Consider the following 22,849-nt stretch of genomic DNA (forward strand, 5'->3'; position numbering starts at 1 on the left):
TACTGTGTCTGCTGCTAATATAGACTGGATGATAATGAGATGTAGTATGTATAAAGAAGAAAGAAAAAAAAACCACGGGTAGGTGGTATACAATTATGGATGGACTGCCGAGTGCCGACACAGAGGTAGCTACAGCCGTGGACTACCGTACTGTACTGTGTCTGCTGCTAATATAGACTGGATGATAATGAGATGTAGTATGTATAAAGAAGAAAGAAAAAAAAAACCACGGGTAGGTGGTATACAATTATGGACGGACTGCCGAGTGCCGACACAGAGGTAGCTACAGCCATGGACTACCGTACTGTACTGTGTCTGCTGCTAATATAGACTGGATGATAATGAGATGTAGTATGTATAAAGAAGAAAGAAAGAAAAACCACGGGTAGGTGGTATACAATTATGGATGGACTGCCGAGTGCCGACACAGAGGTAGCTACAGCCGTGGACTACCGTACTGTGTCTGCTGCTAATATAGACTGGTTGATAATGAGATGTAGTATGTATAAAGAAGAAAGAAAAAAAAACCACGGGTAGGTGGTATACAATTATGGACGGACTGCCGAGTGCCGACACAGAGGTAGCTACAGCCGTGGAGTACCGTACTGTACTGTGTCTGCTGCTAATATAGACTGGATGATAATGAGATGTAGTATGTATAAAGAAGAAAGAAAAAAAAACCACGGGTAGGTGGTATACAATTATGGATGGACTGCCGAGTGCCGACACAGAGGTAGCTACAGCCGTGGACTACCGTACTGTGTCTGCTGCTAATATAGACTGGTTGATAATGAGATGTAGTATGTATAAAGAAGAAAGAAAAAAAAAACCACGGGTAGGTGGTATACAATTATGGACGGACTGCCGAGTGCCGACACAGAGGTAGCTACAGCCGTGGACTACCGTACTGTACTGTGTCTGCTGCTAATATAGACTGGATGATAATGAGATGTAGTATGTATAAAGAAGAAAGAAAAAAAAAACCACGGGTAGGTGGTATACAATTATGGACGGACTGCCGAGTGCCGACACAGAGGTAGCTACAGCCGTGGACTACCGTACTGTGTCTGCTGCTAATATAGACTGGTTGATAATGAGATGTAGTATGTATAAAGAAGAAAGAAAAAAAAAACCACGGGTAGGTGGTATACAATTATGGACGGACTGCCGAGTGCCGACACAGAGGTAGCTACAGCCGTGGACTACCGTACTGTACTGTGTCTGCTGCTAATATAGACTGGATGATAATGAGATGTAGTATGTATAAAGAAGAAAGAAAAAAAAAACCACGGGTAGGTGGTATACAATTCTGGATGGACTACCGAGTGCCGACACAGAGGTAGCTACAGCCGTGAACTACCGTACTGTGTCTGCTGCGACTGGATGATAAATAATGATATAAAAAATATATATATATCACTACTGCAGCCGGACAGGTATATATTATATAATGACGGACCTGCTGGACACTCTGTCAGCAGAATGAGTTTTTTATTTTATAGAATAAAAAAACACCACACAAGTCACACGACGTGTGTTTAACTTTTACAGGCAGACATTCACAATACAATATAGTATACTATATACTGGTGGTCAGGTCACTGGTCAGTCACACTGGCAGTGGCACTCCTGCAGAAAAAAAGTGTGCACTGTTTAATTTTTTAATATGTACTCCTGGCTCCTGCTATAACCTAACTGCTCCCCAGTCTCCCCCACAATTAAGCTGTGTGAGCACAGTCAGATATTATACATAGATGATGCAGCAGCACACTGGGCTGAGCACAGATATGGTATGTGACTGAGTCACTGTGTATCGTTTTTTCAGGCAGAGAACGGATTATATTAAATAATATAAAACTGCACTGGTGGTCACTGGTCAGTCACTAGTATAACTAACTAATACTATCAGCAAAATTCTGCACTCTCTGTCTGAGTACTCCTCCTAAGCTCCAGTAAATGAAGTGTCACTGTCTCACTCTGTCACTAGTATAACTAACTAATACTATCAGCAAAATTCTGCACTCTCTGTCTGAGTACTCCTCCTAAGCTCCAGTAAATGAAGTGTCACTGTCTCACTCTCACTCTCCTATCTATTTCTTCTCTAAACGGAGAGGACGCCAGCCACGTCCTCTCACTATCAATCTCAATGCACGTGTAAAATGGCGGCGACGCGCGGCTCCTTATATAGAATCCGAGTCTCGCGATAGAATCCGAGCCTCGCGAGAATCCGACAGCGTCATGATGACGTTCGGGCGCGCTCGGGTTAACCGAGCAAGGCGGGAAGATCCGAGTCGCTCGGATCCGTGTAAAAAAAGCTGAAGTTCGGGCGGGTTCGGATTCCGAGGAACCGAACCCGCTCATCTCTAGTATGTTCACTGTTCGACTCTGCTTAAATTGTGATGCCTTACAACTTAATGAAGACGTTCATGATAACATTCTTCTGCAAACAAATAAGGAGTTGAAAAGTGCTGGACCTCATATGAAGGAGGTCTTGACAAAGGAAATCCTTTATTTCATTAATAGATATAATGATCTGCTCTGATTTTTGTCACTTGGTTTCTAGCAATAACCTGGGTAGAATTACTTAACTGATATAAAATAGCACTGTAAATATAATCTGTTAAAAAAAAAAAAAAAACAACAACCCTAAATTGCATCAATCAATAACTTACCTACTCCTTAGTGATGTTTCAATATATTTGTATTGGTGACCCTAAGGAAACGTTAGACCTCTGATACAAGCAGTAATCCCCACTGTGTTCCTCCTGTCCAGCACCATGGTGAATACATGTGAATGATGATGTGTGTATTTAGAGCTGGCTCCTGTTCCTTGTATGTACAGTACATACCATCCATGCTGTTCTTTCACTTCAATCATATCCTCATCTGTCCTCCGCTCTCATGTTTATTGTTATAAATAGGAAAGATTCCTCTATGCCGTAGATCATTTAAGTGTGAATGTCTGCCTGGAATTAAAACCACTGTTTACTTAAACCACTGTTTTCTATACTTATACCCAGATGGGGGGTAGGGGAGCAGGTAGAATTTACCTGGGCCCAGGCCTGATGGAGGGGCACAAAGGGGGCCCGAGTCCCCGTCTACCCCCATACCCTCTGTCCCCATTACCTGGAAGCAGCACTTGCAGCTCTTCTCCCCAACCCAGTACACGCTGCTGTGTGCTGGACTGCAATGTGGCCAGGGAGGTACTTAAGGAGAGGTACTTTTTTCTAAGTGTGCAAGGACACGCCTCCTATGATTAGGCCACCCCCCCTGAAAAGTACCTGGGCACGGCCAGGCTCTCTACTGCCCTGCTTATACCCAGGGGCGTAGCCAATACTTTGTGGGCCCTATAGCAACATTTTAAGGGGAACCTACCCCCTTCTAGAGAGATGTGTTTCTCCACAGCAATGATTCATTTATTGCCCCAAAGTAGTGCCCTAGTTCATCTTATGACCTATAGTAGTGTCCTAGTTCATTTTATTCCTCAAAGTAATGCTCTAGTTCATTGCAAGCCCCATAGCAGTGCCCTAGTTAATTTTATGAATGATAGTGGTGTTCTGGTTAATTTTATGCCAGGATCTGCAATCCAAAAGCCATCATTAACAAAGGCAAATTATAATCACATGCCTGGAAATCTGGTCCAGTGCAAAGACTTAACATGCATATCTGTGCACTGACATGGGGAAATTCAATCGGCTCAGAAAAATGTTTGGACAATTTTTTTCTGATGTTTTACAATTTCTTTCATACAATTCCATTAACCCCCGTTTTTTATGTGCCCGAAAATTGCAAAAACACATAGGATCTGTGATAAGTTTACGGACCTATGTGTTTTCATGATTGTGGTCGCAAAAATGAGGCTGATATCAGGGATTTTCTTCGCCTGCCTCGGGCAGTTGAACAAAAATCCCAGAAGAGTGCCGGCTTTCGGGGCTAATTGGAAAGCCCCCGCGGGATCAATTAGCCATGGTAAATTACCGCGGCTGATTGAATTTTCCCCTTAATGTTCCAATGAATGCCATCATCACTTACAGAGATACAGTAAGTTTCTAAGTTACAATAGGTGAAACGATACTGGGGAAACATAATGAACAGTTAGGCTTAACATACTGTCCCAGTTTAAAGGGATAGTAATATATTACACAAGGTTCTGTGGCTGGCTGGCTTCATGCCTGCATTTCACCTGGTTTTAATCAGCTACAGAACCTGTGTAATCCATGAGCATCCTTGCTTAAAGGGGTGCGGATCATAGGGTCGACAGTCATTAGGTCGACACCTGAAATAGGTCGACGTGGTCATCAGGGTGAGATGAACAAGGTCGACATGGAAAAAGGTCGACATGAGGTTTATTTGTTGTTTTGTTTTTTGTTTTATGTCGTTTTCTTCTTAAAGTGACAGGGAACCCCAATTAGTGCACCGTGTCCAATTGCCTGTCTCACTACGCTCGCCATGCTTTGGGCAAGGTGCCACGCTGCGCTTGGCACAGGTTACTATTCCCAATCACAACCCACGTGGATCGTAAAATATGAAAACGTTCAAAATATTAAAAAAATGTGAAGAACTCATGACGACCTTTTTCCATGTCAATCTAGTGACAATGTCGACCTATAGACCATGTTGACCAATAGTGGTCAACCTAATGAGTGTCGACCTAAGTGCAGTCGACCTAAAGACCGGATCCCGTTTAAAGGGATGGTACGGTAAGCCTATGAATTTGTCAAATCAATGACTTCTGACGCTTTTGTCCTGAGATTTAAATTAGTAATTTTGTTAGAGGCAAAAACAGACCTGTTATGTCCATGCCAAAAAAATCTCCCCTCTAAATCCCACAGCAAAATATTGCCATCAATTGCTGCTCATCACATTTCTCCCTACAGCACAATACAATTTTATTTTACAAGTCATTCTTTAAAGAGTGTACACACTAAACTTTCTAGGAAACAGAGGAGAGAACAACTAGAATTATCCTCCAATGCAGTTCCAGAGACACACTGTGAAAAAGCATAACAGAAAAATAAGCACAACTAGAAACAAAGAGTATCAGATGTAATTTGTATGCAACATATAATCTCCTAGCATTTAGCTGCACCACATTACAAAATCCCAGAATAATACATGTTGTATAGTCAGCATGTTGGTTACCCTCTGAAGCACAGTTACAGAGAGGACACTGCATGGCTGCATACTGTGCTGGGTACCCACCCACTATACCCAGCACAGGGAGGACACCAATCACACTACATGTGCTGAGCTGGGAACCAGCTACATTTAGGATGACAGCAGTGACAGCGCATGCTGCAGGCTAGGTGACGACTCTCATGCCCCAGGACGGAGCACATACACTGGTGATTAGCAGGGTGACTGTGGCCGTGAACTCAGGCAGCAGCGCCCTGGGCAGAGCCGGCCCTAACCAATATGATGCCCTAGGCAAGATTTTGGCTGGTGCCCCCTAGCACCGCCGCTAGTTCTGCAGGAGATGCCTGGCATGAGTCAGCTGGCAGCTCTGCTAACGTCGGGCGTCTTTTAGTTCTGAAAATGCATCTTATTTGCATCACTATGTGGCTAGGATGCACAAGCAGCTTCTGCTGATTAAAATGATATGCAGCATGCCTATATTCTGTGTGTGACTATGGCTGTATCTGCATACGAAATGCTACATTACAGTGATATCCAGGAATACACTCCAACGTAGCATTTCGTATGCAGATACAGCCGCAGCCACACACAGAATATAGGCATGCCGCATATCATTTTAATCAGCAGAAGCTGCAGGTGCCCCTAAGCATAGCAAATGCCCTAGGCATTTGCCTAGTTTGCCTATGCCTAAGGCCGGCTCTGGCCCTGGGCAAACACCCTGCTTCCCTACCCCTAGAACTGACAGTGGTTTTAAGATTATACAGGTTTAATTAACCAGTGCCTTCCTAGCTATGGTTGAAGTGCAGCATGTTGCTCTATCCGTCAAATTACATAATATAGGAGAAAGCAGAGGCTTTTCAAATTGCCTCCGCTTTGTTCCAGTGAGCTCTGGAATCTAAAGTAATTGTAAAGTTTATCTTCCTGGGAAATATGTTGATAGAATAAAAATAAATACTCCCCACTTCAGTTTCAACTAAAGCATATGTCTGGTGCACTAGCTCCACCTACTGGTAAAAAAACAAAATAAAACTAGATGGAGCAAAATAAACTTTATTGTTATACTGTAGGTGTCAAAATGTAACGTTAGATTCAGACTTGGACTGGCAATAGATATTTTATGTGAAGCAGGTGACTATGGGGCATGCTATGATCACACTGAGGTTGTTTCACCAGCTCACTTTGTCTACCTCAAACTTCTTTCTTCGGTGCTGTGTGCAGAAATGCAGCTGCAATAGTTGTGCACACTAATGTTGGGGGGCCAGGACCGCTATTTACTTAGAATGCGCTATTTAGTGGGGGATGCAATAAAAATGCCTGCTGTCAGGATCCCAGCGGTAAGGATACTGACGCTGGAATCCCAACAGCTGACATTTTACCGGCAGTTGGAATACTGGCACCCCCCATAACTCCCACTCGGTTGGTGGATCCACACCACAACCTAGTGGGAATAGAACCTGTGGGCGAGCGCAGCGAGTTGCCCAGGGACTCGCTGCCTCGCAGACGGTATTTCGGCAGACGGGATGCCGCTGTTGGGATACTGACAGCTGGCATCCCGTTTGCTGGTATTACATCATCTCCTGCAATATTGTTATCTATCAAATATGATGGAAAAACAGACTGAGCATGCAAATCATGAATTTTACTCTCTGTGTATTTATCAAATAGAAATATTAAGGGATTCATTTTAAAATATTCTTGTTACAAAACTTTACCTGGCTCATATAATGGTGCAAGTAAGCAGGGCTCAAAGTGGTCCAGGAGAGGTGGGGGAACTCATCTCCCCCACCACCCGTGCTGCAAAAAGAGGTGTGGCCTCATAAGGGATGGGCGTGGCCACACAATAGTACCCACAATTCAAAATAATGCCTCACAACAGCACAATCTTATTCACATTGCCCCACATATTAGAGCCCTTTACACATACAATGCCCACAGTAGCAGTGCCGCTTACACACACAATGCCCACAGTAGCAGTGCCGCTTACACATACAATGCCCACAGTAGCAGTGCCGCTTACACATACAATGCCCACAGTAGCAGTGCTGCTTACACACACAATGCCCACAGTAGCAGTGCCGCTTACACATACAATGCCCACAGTAGCAGTGCCGCTTACACATACAATGTCCACAGTAGCAGTGCCGCTTACACATACAATGCCCACAGTAGCAGTGCCGCTTACACACACAATGCCCACAGTAGCAGTGCCGCTTACACATACAATGCCCACAGTAGCAGTGCCGCTTACACATACAATGCCCACAGTAGCAGTGCCGCTTACACATACAATGCCCACAGTAGCAGTGCCGCTTACACACACAATGCCCACAGTAACAGTGCTGCTTACACACACAATGCCCACAGTAGCAGTGCCGCTTATACACACAATGCCCACAGTAGCAGTGCCGCTTACACACACAATGCCCACAGTAGCAGTGCCGCTTACACATACAATGCCCACAGTAGCAGTGCCGCTTACACATACAATGCCCACAGTAGCAGTGCCGCTTACACATACAATGCCCACAGTAACAGTGCTGCTTACACACACAATGCCCACAGTAGCAGTGCCGCTTATACACACAATGCCCACAGTAGCAGTGCCGCTTACACACACAATGCCCACAGTAGCAGTGCCGCTTACACATACAATGCCCACAGTAACAGTGCCGCTTACACACACAATGCCCACAGTAGCAGTGCCGCTTACACATACAATGCCCACAGTAGCAGTGCCGCTTACACATACAATGCCCACAGTAGCAGTGCCGCTTACACATACAATGCCCACAGTAGCAGTGCCGCTTACACATACAATGCCCACAGTAACAGTGCTGCTTACACACACAATGCCCACAGTAGCAGTGCTGCTTATACACACAATGCCCACAGTAGCAGTGCCGCTTACACACACAATGCCCACAGTAGCAGTGCCGCTTATACACACAATGCCCACAGTAGCAGTGCCGCTTACACATACAATGCCCACAGTAGCAGTGCCGCTTACACATACAATGCCCACAGTAGCAGTGCCGCTTACACATACAATGCCCACAGTAACAGTGCTGCTTACACACACAATGCCCACAGTAGCAGTGCTGCTTATACACACAATGCCCACAGTAGCAGTGCCGCTTACACACACAATGCCCACAGTAGCAGTGCCGCTTATACACACAATGCCCACAGTAGCAGTGCCGCTTGCACATACAACACCCACAGTAGCAGTGCTGCTTACACATACAATGCCCACAGTAGCAGTGCCGCTTACACAGTAGCAGTGCCGCTTACACACACAATGCCCACAGTAGCAGTGCCGCTTACACACACAATGCCCACAGTAGCAGTGCCGCTTATACACACAATGCCCACAGTAGCAGTGCCGCTTGCACATACAACACCCACAGTAGCAGTGCTGCTTACACATACAATGCCCACAGTAGCAGTGCCGCTTACACATACAATGCCCACAGTAACAGTGCTGCTTACACACACAATGCCCACAGTAGCAGTGCCGCTTATACACACAATGCCCACAGTAGCAGTGCCGCTTACACACACAATGCCCACAGTAGCAGTGCCGCTTATACACACAATGCCCACAGTAGCAGTGCCGCTTACACACACAATGCCCACAGTAGCAGTGCCGCTTACACATACAATGCCCACAGTAGCAGTGCCGCTTACACATACAATGCCCACAGTAGCAGTGCCGCTTACACATACAATGCCCACAGTAGCAGTGCCGCTTACACATACAATGCCCACAGTAACAGTGCTGCTTACACACACAATGCCCACAGTAGCAGTGCCGCTTATACACACAATGCCCACAGTAGCAGTGCCGCTTACACACACAATGCCCACAGTAGCAGTGCCGCTTATACACACAATGCCCACAGTAGCAGTGCCGCTTGCACATACAACACCCACAGTAGCAGTGCTGCTTACACATACAATGCCCACAGTAGCAGTGCCGCTTACACAGTAGCAGTGCCGCTTACACACACAATGCCCACAGTAGCAGTGCCGCTTACACACACAATGCCCACAGTAGCAGTGCCGCTTATACACACAATGCCCACAGTAGCAGTGCCGCTTGCACATACAACACCCACAGTAGCAGTGCTGCTTACACATACAATGCCCACAGTAGCAGTGCCGCTTACACAGTAGCAGTGCCGCTTACACACACAATGCCCACAGTAGCAGTGCCGCTTACACACACAATGCCCACAGTAGCAGTGCCGCTTACACACACAATGCCCACAGTAGCAGTGCCGCTTATACACACAATGCCCACAGTAGCAGTGCCGCTTATACACACAATGCCCACAGTAGCAGTGCCGCTTATACACACAATGCCCACAGTAGTAGTGCCGCTTTCACATACAACCCCCACAGTAGCAGTGCTGCTTACACATACAATGCCCACAGTAGCAGTACCGCTTACACATTCAATGCCCACAGTAGCAGTGCCGCTTACACACACAACGCCCACAGTAGCAGTGCCGCTTACACATACAATGCCCACAGTAGCAGTGCCGCTTACACATTCAATGCCCACAGTAGCAGTGCCGCTTACACACACAATGCCCACAGTAGCAGTGCCGCTTACACACACACAATGCCCACAGTAGCAGTGCCACTTACAGATACAATGCCCACAGTAGCAGTGCTGCTTACACACACAATACCTACAGCAGCCCCCACCATTTTAGATGTGGTGCGCAATGTAGCAAGATATGTTGAACAACCATTGCTCACCTCTCTTTTGTCTTCCATGTGTCTTTTCTGTTTCCTTTGTTTGTCGCTTTCCTCATGTGTCCAAAGCTTCATATTAGGTAAGCCTCTTACTCCCTAAATACTCTCCTTTGTGTCTGATCACCTGTATCTTTCTCTCCTTTACTTACCCCCTACACCCCTCACTCCCTGCTACCCCTTCAGCCTCTGCTTCTATCTTAACCCCTGCACCCCTCACTCCCTGTGCTCCACTCCCCCATCTCACCCCCTGTACCTCTTACTCCCTGCTACCCCTTTAGCTGCTTTTTCTATCTCACCCCCTCCCCTCTCATTTTCCTATCTTGCCCCCTGTGCCTCGCTCCCCCATTTCACCCCCTGTACCTCATTCCCCTACCTCAGCCCTGTTCCTCTCACTCCCTGATACCCCTTCAGCCTCTGTTTCTATCTCACCCCTTGCACCTCTCATTCCCCTATCTCACCCCCTGTACCTCATTCCCCTATCTCAGCCCTGTTCCTCTCACTCCCTGATACCCCTTCAGCCTCTGTTTCTATCTCACCCCTTGCACCTCTCATTCCTCTATCTCACCCCCTGTACCTCATTCCCCTATCTCAGCCCTGTTCCTCTTACTCCCTGCTACCCCTTCAGCCTCTTTTTCTATTTTACCCCCTACACCTCTCATTTCCCTATCTTGCCCCCTGTGCCTCGCTCCCCCATTTCACCCCCTGTGCCTCATTCCCCTATCTCAGCCCTGTTCCTCTCACTCCCTGATACCCCTTCAGCCTCTGTTTCTATCTCACCCCTTGCACCTCTCATTCCCCTATCTCTCCCCCTGCGCCTCAGTCCCTTATCTCGCCCCCTACACCTCACTCCCCTATCTCACTCCCTGTGCCTCACTCCCGCATTTCACTCCCTGCTACCCCCTCAGCCTCTGCTTCTATCTCACCGCCTGCACCTCTCATTCCCCTATCTCATCCACTGTGCCTCACTCCCCCATCTCACCCCCTGTGCCTCACCCCCTGCTCCTGGCATTTCCCTGAGACATACCTTTGTCTGCGCAGGTAGTGGGACGGAGGAGGAGCAGGGAGCATCGGCTGGGTCCTGGCTGCAGTGCAGTTTTAAGTTGTCAGCTGACGCCTGCTGATCAAAAGAAGAGGCCGCTCTTTGAATCTGGCACCGATTGCGTGCCAATCACGGCTGGCAGTGCACCAGCCAATGAGAAGCTGCTGCTTGGCAGCTTCTCATTGGCTGGTGGTGCGCCAGCCATGATTGGCTCACGCCAGCTTTCTTTTAATTGTCAGGCGATCCGCCCACGAGCCAGGATTGGCTGGCGGCCGCTGCCACCTTTAAAGTGCAGTGCAGCCGTGACCCGATGCTAGTGGCCGGACGTAGGTGGAACTGGTTCCGCCTTCAATTAGAGGCGATGGAACTCAGTTCTGCCCTGTTCCGGCCCACTTTAACCTCTGCAAGTAACTTATTATTTATCTTTTATTTAAAATAATTCCTTTATTCCCTCTCAGCTCCCATGTCAACCTAATTTAGACTGATAATCCCACAAAATAGAATAGATTGATGGAATTTTTTGGTGGCACAATATGAGTAACTGAGGCAGGGACAACTTATTACACAGCAGGCTAAGAGGTAGCAGACTGTAAGCTCCTATATTTGCTCATTGCGTTTCCAAGGGGACAATATGCTATGTAGCATACACCTAACCTTGCGTCATACGTCCCAACATTTGAAATCCTGGAAACGTGTCAATGAGTGGCAAACTCTGACAAGTGGCATGGTCATGTGGCATATCCATACCATGTTGGAGTATTGTACAAGGCCTAGTGCTTCCAGAGCTTTAGGCTGCCGCCAACTCTCCTCTGTTAGAGGAATCCCAACATTGTTGAGTATACACCATACCTCCCAACTGTCCCGATTTTCGCGGGACAGTCCCATTTTTTGGGGACTGTCCCGCTGTCCCACCCGCGGGCCACAGTGTCCCGCGGTGGGGGGGGGGGGGGGGTCAGTTGGGAGGCTCTGTCAATCGCTGCTCTGCTTAGCAGAGAAGCGGTGAATAGACGCTGTGCGCATGTGCACAGCGTCTATTCAGTGGAGTTAGAGGGAGAGGGGGCATGCCAGCTGCTCACAGGGCGCTGGGCATGCCCCCTCAGTGATGAAAACGGGGGCGTGGCTCGCGATCGCGGGTCCTCCCGCGAAGCCACGCCCCTGTCCCGCTCCACAAGAACAGAAAGTTGGGAGGTATGATACACTCATAACAGTAAGTCAGGCTCCCTTCCCTAACAGTCTATTAGTCTGACAAAGGTCCTAGCATTAGGGATGGCGGGAAAGTCACCTGGAACTGTCCATCCTAAATTTCCGAGAGATATGTGGTATGCTGTGATAGGTAGCATAAAAAATAAAAGGTCTGAGGCAGCCGTGGCTTTTCTTTTCCACCCACCTCAATTATAATTTATACATTGGGGGTGATTCAGACCTGATCGTAGCTGTGATAAATTTAGAACAGCTACGATCATACACACTGACATGTGGGGGATGCCCAGCACAGGGCTAGTCCGCCCGCATGTCTGTCCGGCCCCCCCCCCCCGCACAAGTACAAAAGCATCGCACAGCGGCGATGCTTTTGTACTTGAAGAGTAACTCCCAGCCAGCACAGCTCTTGCGTGCTGGCCGAGAGTTACTCGTCGTTGTGATGGTCGCAGCGGCTGCGTGTGATGTCACGCAGCCGCTGCGGCCCGCCCCCCGCACGGTCCGGCCACGCCTGCGTTAGGCAGACCATGCCCCCTCCTGCCTGGCGACCACCTCTGCCTGTCAATCAGGCAGAGGTAATCACTGGGCTACGACAGCTGGCAGCTGTCTGGAATGCGCCGACGCACTGCAGCACCGGCACATGCGCACTTCTGACCTGATCACTGCGCTGCGAAGAACGGCAGCGTGCTATCAGGTCAGAATGACCCCCATTGTCCGCTGGCAACCTGCATTAAGACATTTTATATTATTTAGACGCAATAAGGAATATACAACAAATGGAGAGAAAGAAGACTCTTGTGTGGGCGCACTTTTGTTCTTAAGTAGATATTATAAAGATGTCATATAGATTGGGAATTATATAAAAGGTAAAAATGTATTAATATTTGCTAAATTTCAATAATATCCCACAGACAAAATTAAGAAATTTCTATTAGATAAAGATCATAGAATTCACAATTAAAAATTAGGAGAAGTTCTGGTCCATCTCTTTATGGAAAAGATAAAAAAGATGTAGACACAGTACTACATCTATTTCACATTGACCAATACAGATAAATCTCTATTACTGAGACCCCAATGGGTCATTCAACACTGGGAAAATCTGAACATCTGTTGTATATTCATAAGGACCTCAGTTTGTTGTATGTGTACTTCTGACTCTGGGCGCACCACCCAGTGGATATACTTGGAACCGATATTACGTTCCAATACATCGTCCAGTTTGGGTATTAATATATCTATTTCAAATTATATGACTTGTGCGGAACCATCTCCCTGCCTCTTTGAAGCTCAAGGAATATGCTATGTAAACAATTCAGCGGTATTACATAGTGGACAGATTTGAAATATTAGCATGCCATCTGTAAGGTTCCAGATTCTATTTATGTTATTTATCAAAACCAATTGTCTGCTGTAGTTTGATATGGAACTGCTTTGTTACGATTAAAGTAGCCATTTTAAACAGGTGATGGCATGCATGTAAGCAGGACAGATTTTAGGTATGTTCTTACTCAAAATTAGATTTATCACAGTTTGGCGAGAGATAAAGTAGGGAGAGAGAAAGTGCCAACCGATTAGCTTATGTCAGTTTGCAGGCTGTGTTTGAAAAATATCACTTAGGAGCTGACGAATCGGCCTATAGATGGGAAGTAGACCGGTTGGCCCAGTAGTATAGCCACAACCACCTTGAGCTCAACCCCCTCAAAACTGTCAAGATGATAGTGGACTTCAGGAAGAAGTCAGTTAGTGCACCTCCGCTAACGATTGCTGATAGTGTGGTATTGCTAGTGGACTCCTTCAAGTTCCTAGGGAACACAATCTCCCAGGACCTTAAATGGGAGTCCAACGCTGACGCCACTGTCGGAAAAGTGCAGCAGAGGTTGTTCTTCCTCAGGCAACTAAGGAAGTTCAACATCTCACAGAAGCTTCTGCTCCTCTTCTACTCCGCAATTGTGGAGTCGGTACTGTGCTCCTCGATACTGGTATGGTACGGTTCCACCAGCGCGAGGGACAGATGCAAGCTCCAAAAGGTGGTCAGAACTGCAGAGAAGATCATCGGGGTCGACCTTCCCTCAGTCCAGGACCTGTACCTGTCCAAAGCTAAAAAGCAGGCAGTGAAGATAGTAAAGGACCAGCTACACCCCAGCCACAGTATGTTTAACTTGCTTCCTTCAGGCAGGCATTACAGGGCCATCCCCGCCAGGTCCACCAGAAGCCTCAAAAGTTTCTTTCCCCAAGCGGTCCGCCTGCTGAACTCCTGAACATTGACTGACTAGACGTACATGTAACTCATTTGTGTCCCTACGGTATACCTATCTGTCTGCCTTTACTTGCCCCCGCCCCCTGCTTATCTGTTACCTACTTGGCTGTTGTATAGCAAACCAAAGACATATTCCTACTAGTATATACACGTATACTTGGCCAATAATCCTGATTCTGATTAGTTGGTATGTTATCTCTCCAAGCTTTAATAAATCTACCGCTCAATCACAAACCTATTTCTGACATGCCCTAAAACAGAGACATGCTTAAAGCCTGGCTGAATGAGTCCACAACTAAAAGCCATAGTTCATTATATGGAAAGCATGCTTCAAATAATACTGTAACCGAACTGAAATTCAGAGTTACCAATTATATTTAATATTTAAGGCTACTACCCTGAATTTTGTGGGGTCGTTGAAAATGTGCTTGTTTTTATTTGTTATATATTACGGAAAGGCAGTGTCACATTTCCTCTTATTCTAGATGATGATGGGAATTCTCTGTATATATTCACCAAACAAACTTGGTGGCGGTTGTAATTGTAGTGTCCTAAGATTCTTTAAAATTTACATATGGAAATGTGGAAAATAAACAAGATGAGTAGTGATAATTTCCTAACACTATTTTACGATATCTGTCAACCAGAAGAATGCACAGTGGGCCTGATTCAGATGTGGACGCTAATGCAATTGTAGCTGCAATTCTGTACGCAGTTTAATGTAAAAAAATATGCTAATGATGCTGCCATCTGGAAGTGTATTGAGGCGCCCACCGGCGATCTCGCTAATATCAGTGTGGCACTCTGGAACGTTGTGTGTGTGTGTGTGTGCCCCTTTACAAAGTGAATTACAGTATTATGCTAGTACAGCAGGGGTTAAGGTCGGACCAGCATCCGGTCACATGTTCTAGCTGGTGAGCCCTTAATGGACAAGGGAATCTGGGAGCAGAGAAGCCGGGTGCTCATGCTGGGTGGTGGAGAGCAGCACTGCAAAGCAGGCGTGAGATTTCGGAGTGCATACACAGAGACTGTTGGTGTGGTTACCCCTTGGTTACACACACTGCGCATTATTGTAAGGAGAGAAGGGTTGTCACCAGGCCCTAAAGCAGCAACTTACAAACTAGTCCCTTATTTGAATGCAGTTATCAGGACAGAAACACACTGTCTAAGAAGAGCTTGAGAGACATTTAGCCACTTTAAGGAGTAAAAGGACTGAGTTGTTCATCCAAGAAATATTGAGTTACTTGAGTAGGAAAGACTGAATCAATTTATCCAAGGAACCCTTACTACAGAGTAAGCTGCTTTTGTTAGAGACACTAAGATACCTTTGTTATCTACATCCTTTTTGTATAACTAACAGTGACATTTCTATTAAAAACCAAGGACTAATCTGCCGTTACCACTCCATTGCAAAACTGTGGCACTTCAGGATCAAAAGAGAGTTCCAACGTAATTTGCTGGTGAAGATTGAAACATCATTATTGGGGAAAGTTAGGAATATAGAAACTGTCATTGAGAGTTGTATTTTTCATCACTCTCCTTATCACCCTCATTGTTGTGTTGTTGGACTATGCATATATCTGTGATTAGATTGATTGTCCTATTGAATTACTAAATGTTCCAGCGTATTGTAAGCTATGGTCAACTGTGATTTGCTAAGCTTCTTTAATGCTATCTTATTCTTGTGATTGTCTTATTTTTGCCAAATAATGAATCATCCCCTTTAATCTAGAGTTCATTGCGGCTCAATAAAAAGACATCCTGTTGGAATTGCTGTCTATACATTCCTGTTGCGTATCAATCTATCCTTCCTCTCTGAGCAAGGTACTACGGACAAGGTATGGGGGAGAACACTTTAGGGAAATGGTCTGTCACATAGCCACCGAACATCTGTGATACCTCTTCCAACATCTTAGACATACTGTACCTACCAACCCCGGGGTGTTACATCAGCAACTTAGTACATACACATAGCGGTGGTCACAGATCCTTCCATAATGGACCATCTGAGTGACTCTATGATCATGCAGAACGGTCGCAGGAACTGAGATGTCTGCCCTAAGTTTTCTGTATATTAGATTACAGATGTAGGCAGAGACACGCAGCCGTGGCATGCCTGCATTTTTGCCACCACTCCAACAAAATACCCATCTCCTGTCAATCATTTGCGGTTGATTCCTCACTGCAAGAATTCCTTCAAAAGTACCTTGGTGCGTACACAGTGTGATTGCAACACATGCCCAGTAGGACAATAATCGCTCCACTGCGTTAATATCAGCATTGCGTCCACATCTGTTTCAGGCCCAGTGTGGATTTTATGGTCTGACAAAACTTTATTTTTTTAAATGATACAAATCTTTGGTTAGATGCACGTGCCTAATGGTATCCCTGGAAACTATATGTAAATGATGGCAATTATATGACAACATAACCGAGAATGTCGCTGTCTGGATCGCCTTACCTTTTAGAAGCTCATAAGAACGGTTTACGTCAAATTTCCGGGCCCTTATAAATCGCAGAAAGAAGCAATTTTCCTTCCCGATCACCTTCTCTGCAACAGCTCTGCAGAGGTCGTCTCCATTGTTAGCCTTGTCCTGCACCAGCTCTCGCAGTTCTTTTACAGCTAAATCTCGACTTTCATCAGTCTCGTTTAGTTCATCTTTAGCCTTAACATGGAGAAGAAAAGCAAAATATCATTAATCTTATAAAATATAATCAATAGACATTTTGTTATGAATAGTGTACCTACAAGTCTATGTTTTTATGAATAAACTTAAAATGAACTATGATATTGAGGATTGTTTTTTAAATCTTCTGTTGAATGGTATTGCTCCAAATTAATTTCTAGTGGACAACATTCACATGCAGGTAGTGGACAAAATTTGGAAACACCAGTGAAAAGTCACTCAATGGAATGTTGAGCCACCTTGTGCAGCCAGTATAGTATGTGTGTGTGGTGACATCAAATCTACCAACTTCAGAAACTGCAGGAGGGATTCTTCACCATAATTGTACCATTAAGTCAATCAATGGCGCTTAGTTCATAGTGGCGGAAAATGATGTTTCATAACTGTTTAGTTGGCTCCAGGTATGACATTGACCATAAATTCTTGCACCTGGGCTCAGTAGTCCATTGCCTGTCTTCTTTGCACCACTGAGCTCATAAATGTGCATCTACAGTAGGTGTGATGAGTGATTTATGCAATATTCACCTCTATGGAGTTAGTATAGGAGTGTTTTTTTTGTTTTGTTTTTATAAATGTGGCTGCCGACTCTACAGATGAATCTTGAGAGCTTGTACTTCAAATGAATGGACTTAAATGGCGTTTGCTGTCAATTTTTTTTCCCTCTGGGTTCCACACTGACATCACCTTAGACACTGTACAGTATGCTAATCATTGGCAAGTTGAGCTGTTTTAGTCATTGAGGCTCTTGCAAAACATGCTTTAACAATCACCACTCTTTCAAAGTCACTGAGGTCCCCTCTTGCAGCCAGGATCTGATTCAGGGAGGGGTGATCATCCTGGGGCCCCCACATAGTATGGTGTTAAGCAGAGTAGTCCCCTCTGGCAGCTCAGCTGTTCATTAACATTGGCCGCCAAAGAGCTCCTCCATCTACAGTCAGTCTCGTAGGATAGGAATGTAAAATCCTGTGAAACAGTGACCCTGAGCCGGGCACGTCTATTGCTGGTGCGGTGTCCCTGAAAGCTGCAGCATCTAGGTAAGATGCAGGTCTGTGTGTCCCCCTGTAAGACGCTGCATTGGTGTACGGGGAGGAAAGGGGGGGGTGCTTAGGATCTGACCAGTAATGGCCTCCACAACGTCAATGCCCCTGGGCCTAAAACAGCCTTAATCCAGCCCTGCTTGCAGCCACGCTGTCCATAATTATAAGAACCTTTAGCAGTCCATCATACAGTATTTATACATAACCTGTCCATGCTGAATGTAATTGGCTTCATTAATGAAGGAACCGCACATGTGTTCTTTCAATATGCTTGTCCCTCATTTATCCAAGTGTTTCAATTTTGTATCCATACAGCATCTTCGTCATGGCACTCGGAATTTTTTGATTCAGGTACGGGCCCCTTGGGGTAGCTGTATATACAGGATTGTTAGTGAAGCTGGATGGCCTAATAATGCTATTCCTCATGTAGACCACTAGAAGTACTTTCAGAAGACTGATACTGCTGAGTGGATAAAACAAATATTGTGAACAGGTAGCAGTAAGTAGGATATTAGGACAGACTGCAGGAAACACAGGAATTGGGTGCCAGAAGCACAACTGAAGCAGGCTACAGGAAACACTGGGGATGAGCCCAGGAGCACAATTGAAGCAGACTGCAGGAAACGATGGAACTGGTTGCTGGAGCACTAATGAAACAGGATGCAGTGATATATGATGTGAAGCAATATTGTAGCTGCTTTGCAGGATTACACTGGAGTGAAATGCTGTGAAGAAAATGCTGAAGCAAGTTTGCTGGATTACACTTCAGAAAAATGCCATGAAACAAATACTGAAGCAGGTGTGCTGGGATACACTGAGGCAGAATGTTGTGAAGCAAATACTGAAGCAGGTATGCTAGAACACACAGAGGCAGAATGATATGAGCTAAACCGGAGCAGGTTCTGAACCAGTACCAGTGTACTGATCCTCCGAGATAGAGGTACTGGCAATGTGCTGTCAGGAGTTCCTGATTTAAATAAGTCGTTGTAGTCTCTGTGACTTAATTTTCTAGAAGCTGGTTGGCAGAGTAGTTCATGTGATCCATTCCAAAATGGCAGTGCCCATATTTCAGAATGGTGAAAATGGCTGGGAGGAGAACACCAGCAGCAATGCTTAAACACTTTGGGCGGGCTGCAGATATCCAACTGGCAGGGCTGCCATTAGAAATTGCGGAGCCCAGGACTTACTGAATAGGCAGGCCCCCTCAGGGCAAATTATTTGTCTCCTACCTATTATGATTGTGAATGATGCATTGTTTCCACTATACGCCTATGTACAGTACTTGACATACAGTATTCAATGAATAGTGACTAGCATACTGTATAGTGAGTATTATAGCCGAATAAATGTATTTAAAATAAATAAATTATATACTCTCTCTAATTCTAAGGGTTTATGATATAAAGTGTCATATAAGAAGGCTTATATTCATTGGTAAGTCAGATAAGCAGATGAGCTTGAAGGCTGGTTGCCAGTTACAATTAAATAAACAACATCTCCAAAGTGCAGAGAAAGTTGTGGGCCCACTTTCTGTCTGGGCCTGGGACTGGAGTCCCAACAGTCCGTCCCCCTGCTGATGGTGGTCCTGCCAACTGGGACACAGAGGGACATAAAAATGACAGTATCAATCTGATACGGTAACAAGATCCTGAATTCTGGCATGGGACACTTAGCATTTCTGTCATTGTCTAAGGGGGTGATTCAGACCTGATCGTAAATGTGGTAAATTTAGCACATCTATGATCAGCTCCCCTGACATGCCGGGGGACGCCCAGCACAGGGCTAGTCCGCCCCACATGTCAGTCCCTGCCCCGTCGCACAAGTACAAAAGCATCGCACAGCGGCGATGCTTTTGTTCTGTAGGAGTAGCTCCCAGCCAGCCCAGCTCCTACGCACTGTTTGGGAGCTACAAATCGCTGTGAGGGTTGCATCGGCTGTATGTGATGTCACGCAGCCGATGCGGCCCGCCCCCCCCAACGGTGCGGCCACGCCTGTGTTGCCCTGACCACGCCCCCTAAACGGCGGCCAAAAGCTGGTGGCCCGCCCCCTCCCGCCCAGCGACCGCCTCTGTCTGTCAGTCAGGCAGAGGTGATCGCTAGCCTAAGACAGCCGTCGGCTGTCTGGCATGTGCCTGTGCACTGCAGCGCCGCGAATGCACAGTTCAGACCCGATCGCTGCTGTGCGAAAATGCACAGCAGCGATTGGGTCTGAATGACCACCTAAATAAATACCTCAATAGCTGTGAGCATGCATGGTCACATAATGGGCGGTATTCAATTGTTTGAAAAGTCAGTTGGGTGTCTGTTGTTTCCTATCTAATAGACAGGAAAATACAGACACCCAACCAACTTTTCAAACAATTAAATATCCCCCAATGTGTGTTCTGTGTGGCTTGAGATTTCCAGTTCAGCAGTTTATTTAAGTTAATCAGTTACATCCACTGAGACATAAAATAAATGTCCCATCTAAAAACAGCATAATAACTGGTGGTTATCAGGGAGGAGGCATATCAGAAACCTCATATCTGTTTCTAAGGGGTTCACTACGGCTGGCCGGCGGTCGGGCTCCCGGCGACCAGCATACCGGCGCCGGGAGGCCGACCGCCGGCTTACCGACAGTGTGGCAAGCGCAAATGAGCCCCTTGCGGGCACGGTGGCGCGCTACGCGCGCCACACTATTTTATTCTCCCTCTATGGGGGTCGTGGACCCCCACGAGGGAAAATAAGTGTTGGTATGCCGGCTGCCGGCTCCCGGCGCCGGTATACTGAGCGCCGGGAGCCCGACCGCCGGCATACAGAAGACCACCCGTTTCTGAGCAATAGGCATCATAATACTAAGGGGTCTATTTACTAAGCCTTGGATGGAGATAAAATGGACGGAGATAAATGACCAGCCAATCAGCTCCTAACTGCCATGTCACAGGCTGGGTTTGAAAAATGACAGGAGCTGATTGGCTGGTACTTTATCTCCAGCAACTTTATCTCCATCCAAGGCTTAGTAAATAGACCTCTAAGTCATGTTTATTCAATTAATTGTAAAGTGAACAAAGAACAGAGGCTAAATGATTGTGTAAATAAATGCAGGTATGTATGCAGAGAAACCAACACAAACCTCAGCACTTAAACTCTATTCAGTGGCATCTACACCTACAGAATATATCCTATACAACTGTCCCTTATTTTTCACAACTTACCTTCTGCACAGTATGTTCTGGAAGCTTTTCACATTTGCCAAATACTGGTCCATGGTCTTTGGTAGTCAACCGCTCTAGCTTGGCACGGAGAGACTGCTCTTCCTCAGAGACAATACGATATGTTCCGGTCTGAAAACAAGGAAGACACACTAGTACTGCTTGTAGCCAATGGCAGCACACGCCTCACATGTAAGATTACCATATAGAGATGCCACAGGCCCACACGCATTCTACTACATCCTAACTGTATAGTATTGCACAGTCTGATTCTTTCTTAAAGTTACACCATCATAATTCTATAGTGCATATTATTATTATTATCTTGTTTATAGTATATAGTTTATGATATCATGTTAAATACTTATTGACATCTTGTTGATGTAAACATAGGATAAAAGGAGTTTTTGCACCCAATCTATTATCTTCCACTAAGTTTAATGAAGATATACACTATGGGTAATGCAGTGGCGTAAGTTCGCCCCAGTCGCCCGGAGGCATGATAAATGTTGGTGCCCCCCCTACATATCGCCGGCATAACGACAGCATGGTGAGCGCAAATGAGCCCCTTGCGGGCTCGCTACGCGCGCCACGCTATTTATTCTCCCTCCAGGGGGGGTCGTGGACCCCCACGAAGGAGAAAAACTGTCGGTATGCCGGCTGTCGGGATTCCGGCGACGGTATACTGTGCGCCGGGATCCCGACAGTTGGCAACCTGAAGACCACCTATAATGCCCCTGTACAGTGCCACATACATATAAAAATGTCAAAAAATGGGTGCCTCCACACTGCCAGAAACATATGTCCCCACAGTGCCAGATACATATATGCCTCACAGTGCCAGATACACATGACCCCCAGTGCCAGATATACTTGTCCCCCCAGTGCCAGATATGCCCCCAATGCCAGTGTCCCCACAGTGCCAGCTATGCCCCTAGTGCCAGATATATATGTCCCCAAAGTGCCAGCTATGCCCCCAATGCAGTGTCCCCACAGTGCCAGATATACATGTCCCCACATAGTGCCAGCTCTGCACCCAGTGTCAGATATACGTGTCCCCCCAGTGCCAGCTATGCTCCTGTGCCAGATATGCCTCCGGTGCCAGCTATGCCCCTAGTACCAGATATATATGTCCCCAAAGTGCCAGCTATGCCCCCAATGCAGTGTCCCCACAGTGCCATATATGCCCCCCAGTGCCAGATATACATGTCCCCACACAGTGCCAGCTCTGCCCCAGTGCCAGATATATATGTCCCCACAGTGCAAGCTATGCCCCTAATGCCAGTGTCCCCACAGTGCCAGATATGCCCCAGTGCCAGATATACATGTCCCCACACAGTGCCAGCTTTGCCCCCAGTGCCAGATATACGTGTCCCCCCAGTGCCAGCTATGCCCCTGTGCCAGATATATATGTCCCCAAAGTGCCAGCCATGCCCCCAGTGCCAGATATGCCCCCAGTGCCAGATATATATGTACCCAGAGTGCCAGCTATGCCCCCAATGTCAGTGTTCCCAGTGTCAGATATGCCCCCCTGTGCCA

General features: G+C 46.3%; 1 protein-coding gene across 1 annotated transcript in view; it reads right to left on the bottom strand.

Annotated features, from left to right (window-relative positions):
* RLBP1 (retinaldehyde binding protein 1) overlaps window positions 1-22,849 on the bottom strand; it is a 69,988-nt gene that overhangs the window by 33,531 nt on the left and 13,608 nt on the right. The window contains exons 3-4 of the mRNA XM_063925782.1: window positions 21,314-21,442; window positions 16,858-17,062 (exon numbers count right to left, since the gene is read on the bottom strand). Of these exons, the coding sequence (XP_063781852.1) occupies window positions 16,858-17,062; window positions 21,314-21,442 (334 nt within the window). The remainder of the gene's footprint in view (window positions 1-16,857; window positions 17,063-21,313; window positions 21,443-22,849) is intronic.

This window comes from Pseudophryne corroboree, chromosome 6 (assembly GCF_028390025.1).
Source record: "Pseudophryne corroboree isolate aPseCor3 chromosome 6, aPseCor3.hap2, whole genome shotgun sequence".
Lineage (NCBI taxonomy): Eukaryota > Metazoa > Chordata > Amphibia > Anura > Myobatrachidae > Pseudophryne > Pseudophryne corroboree.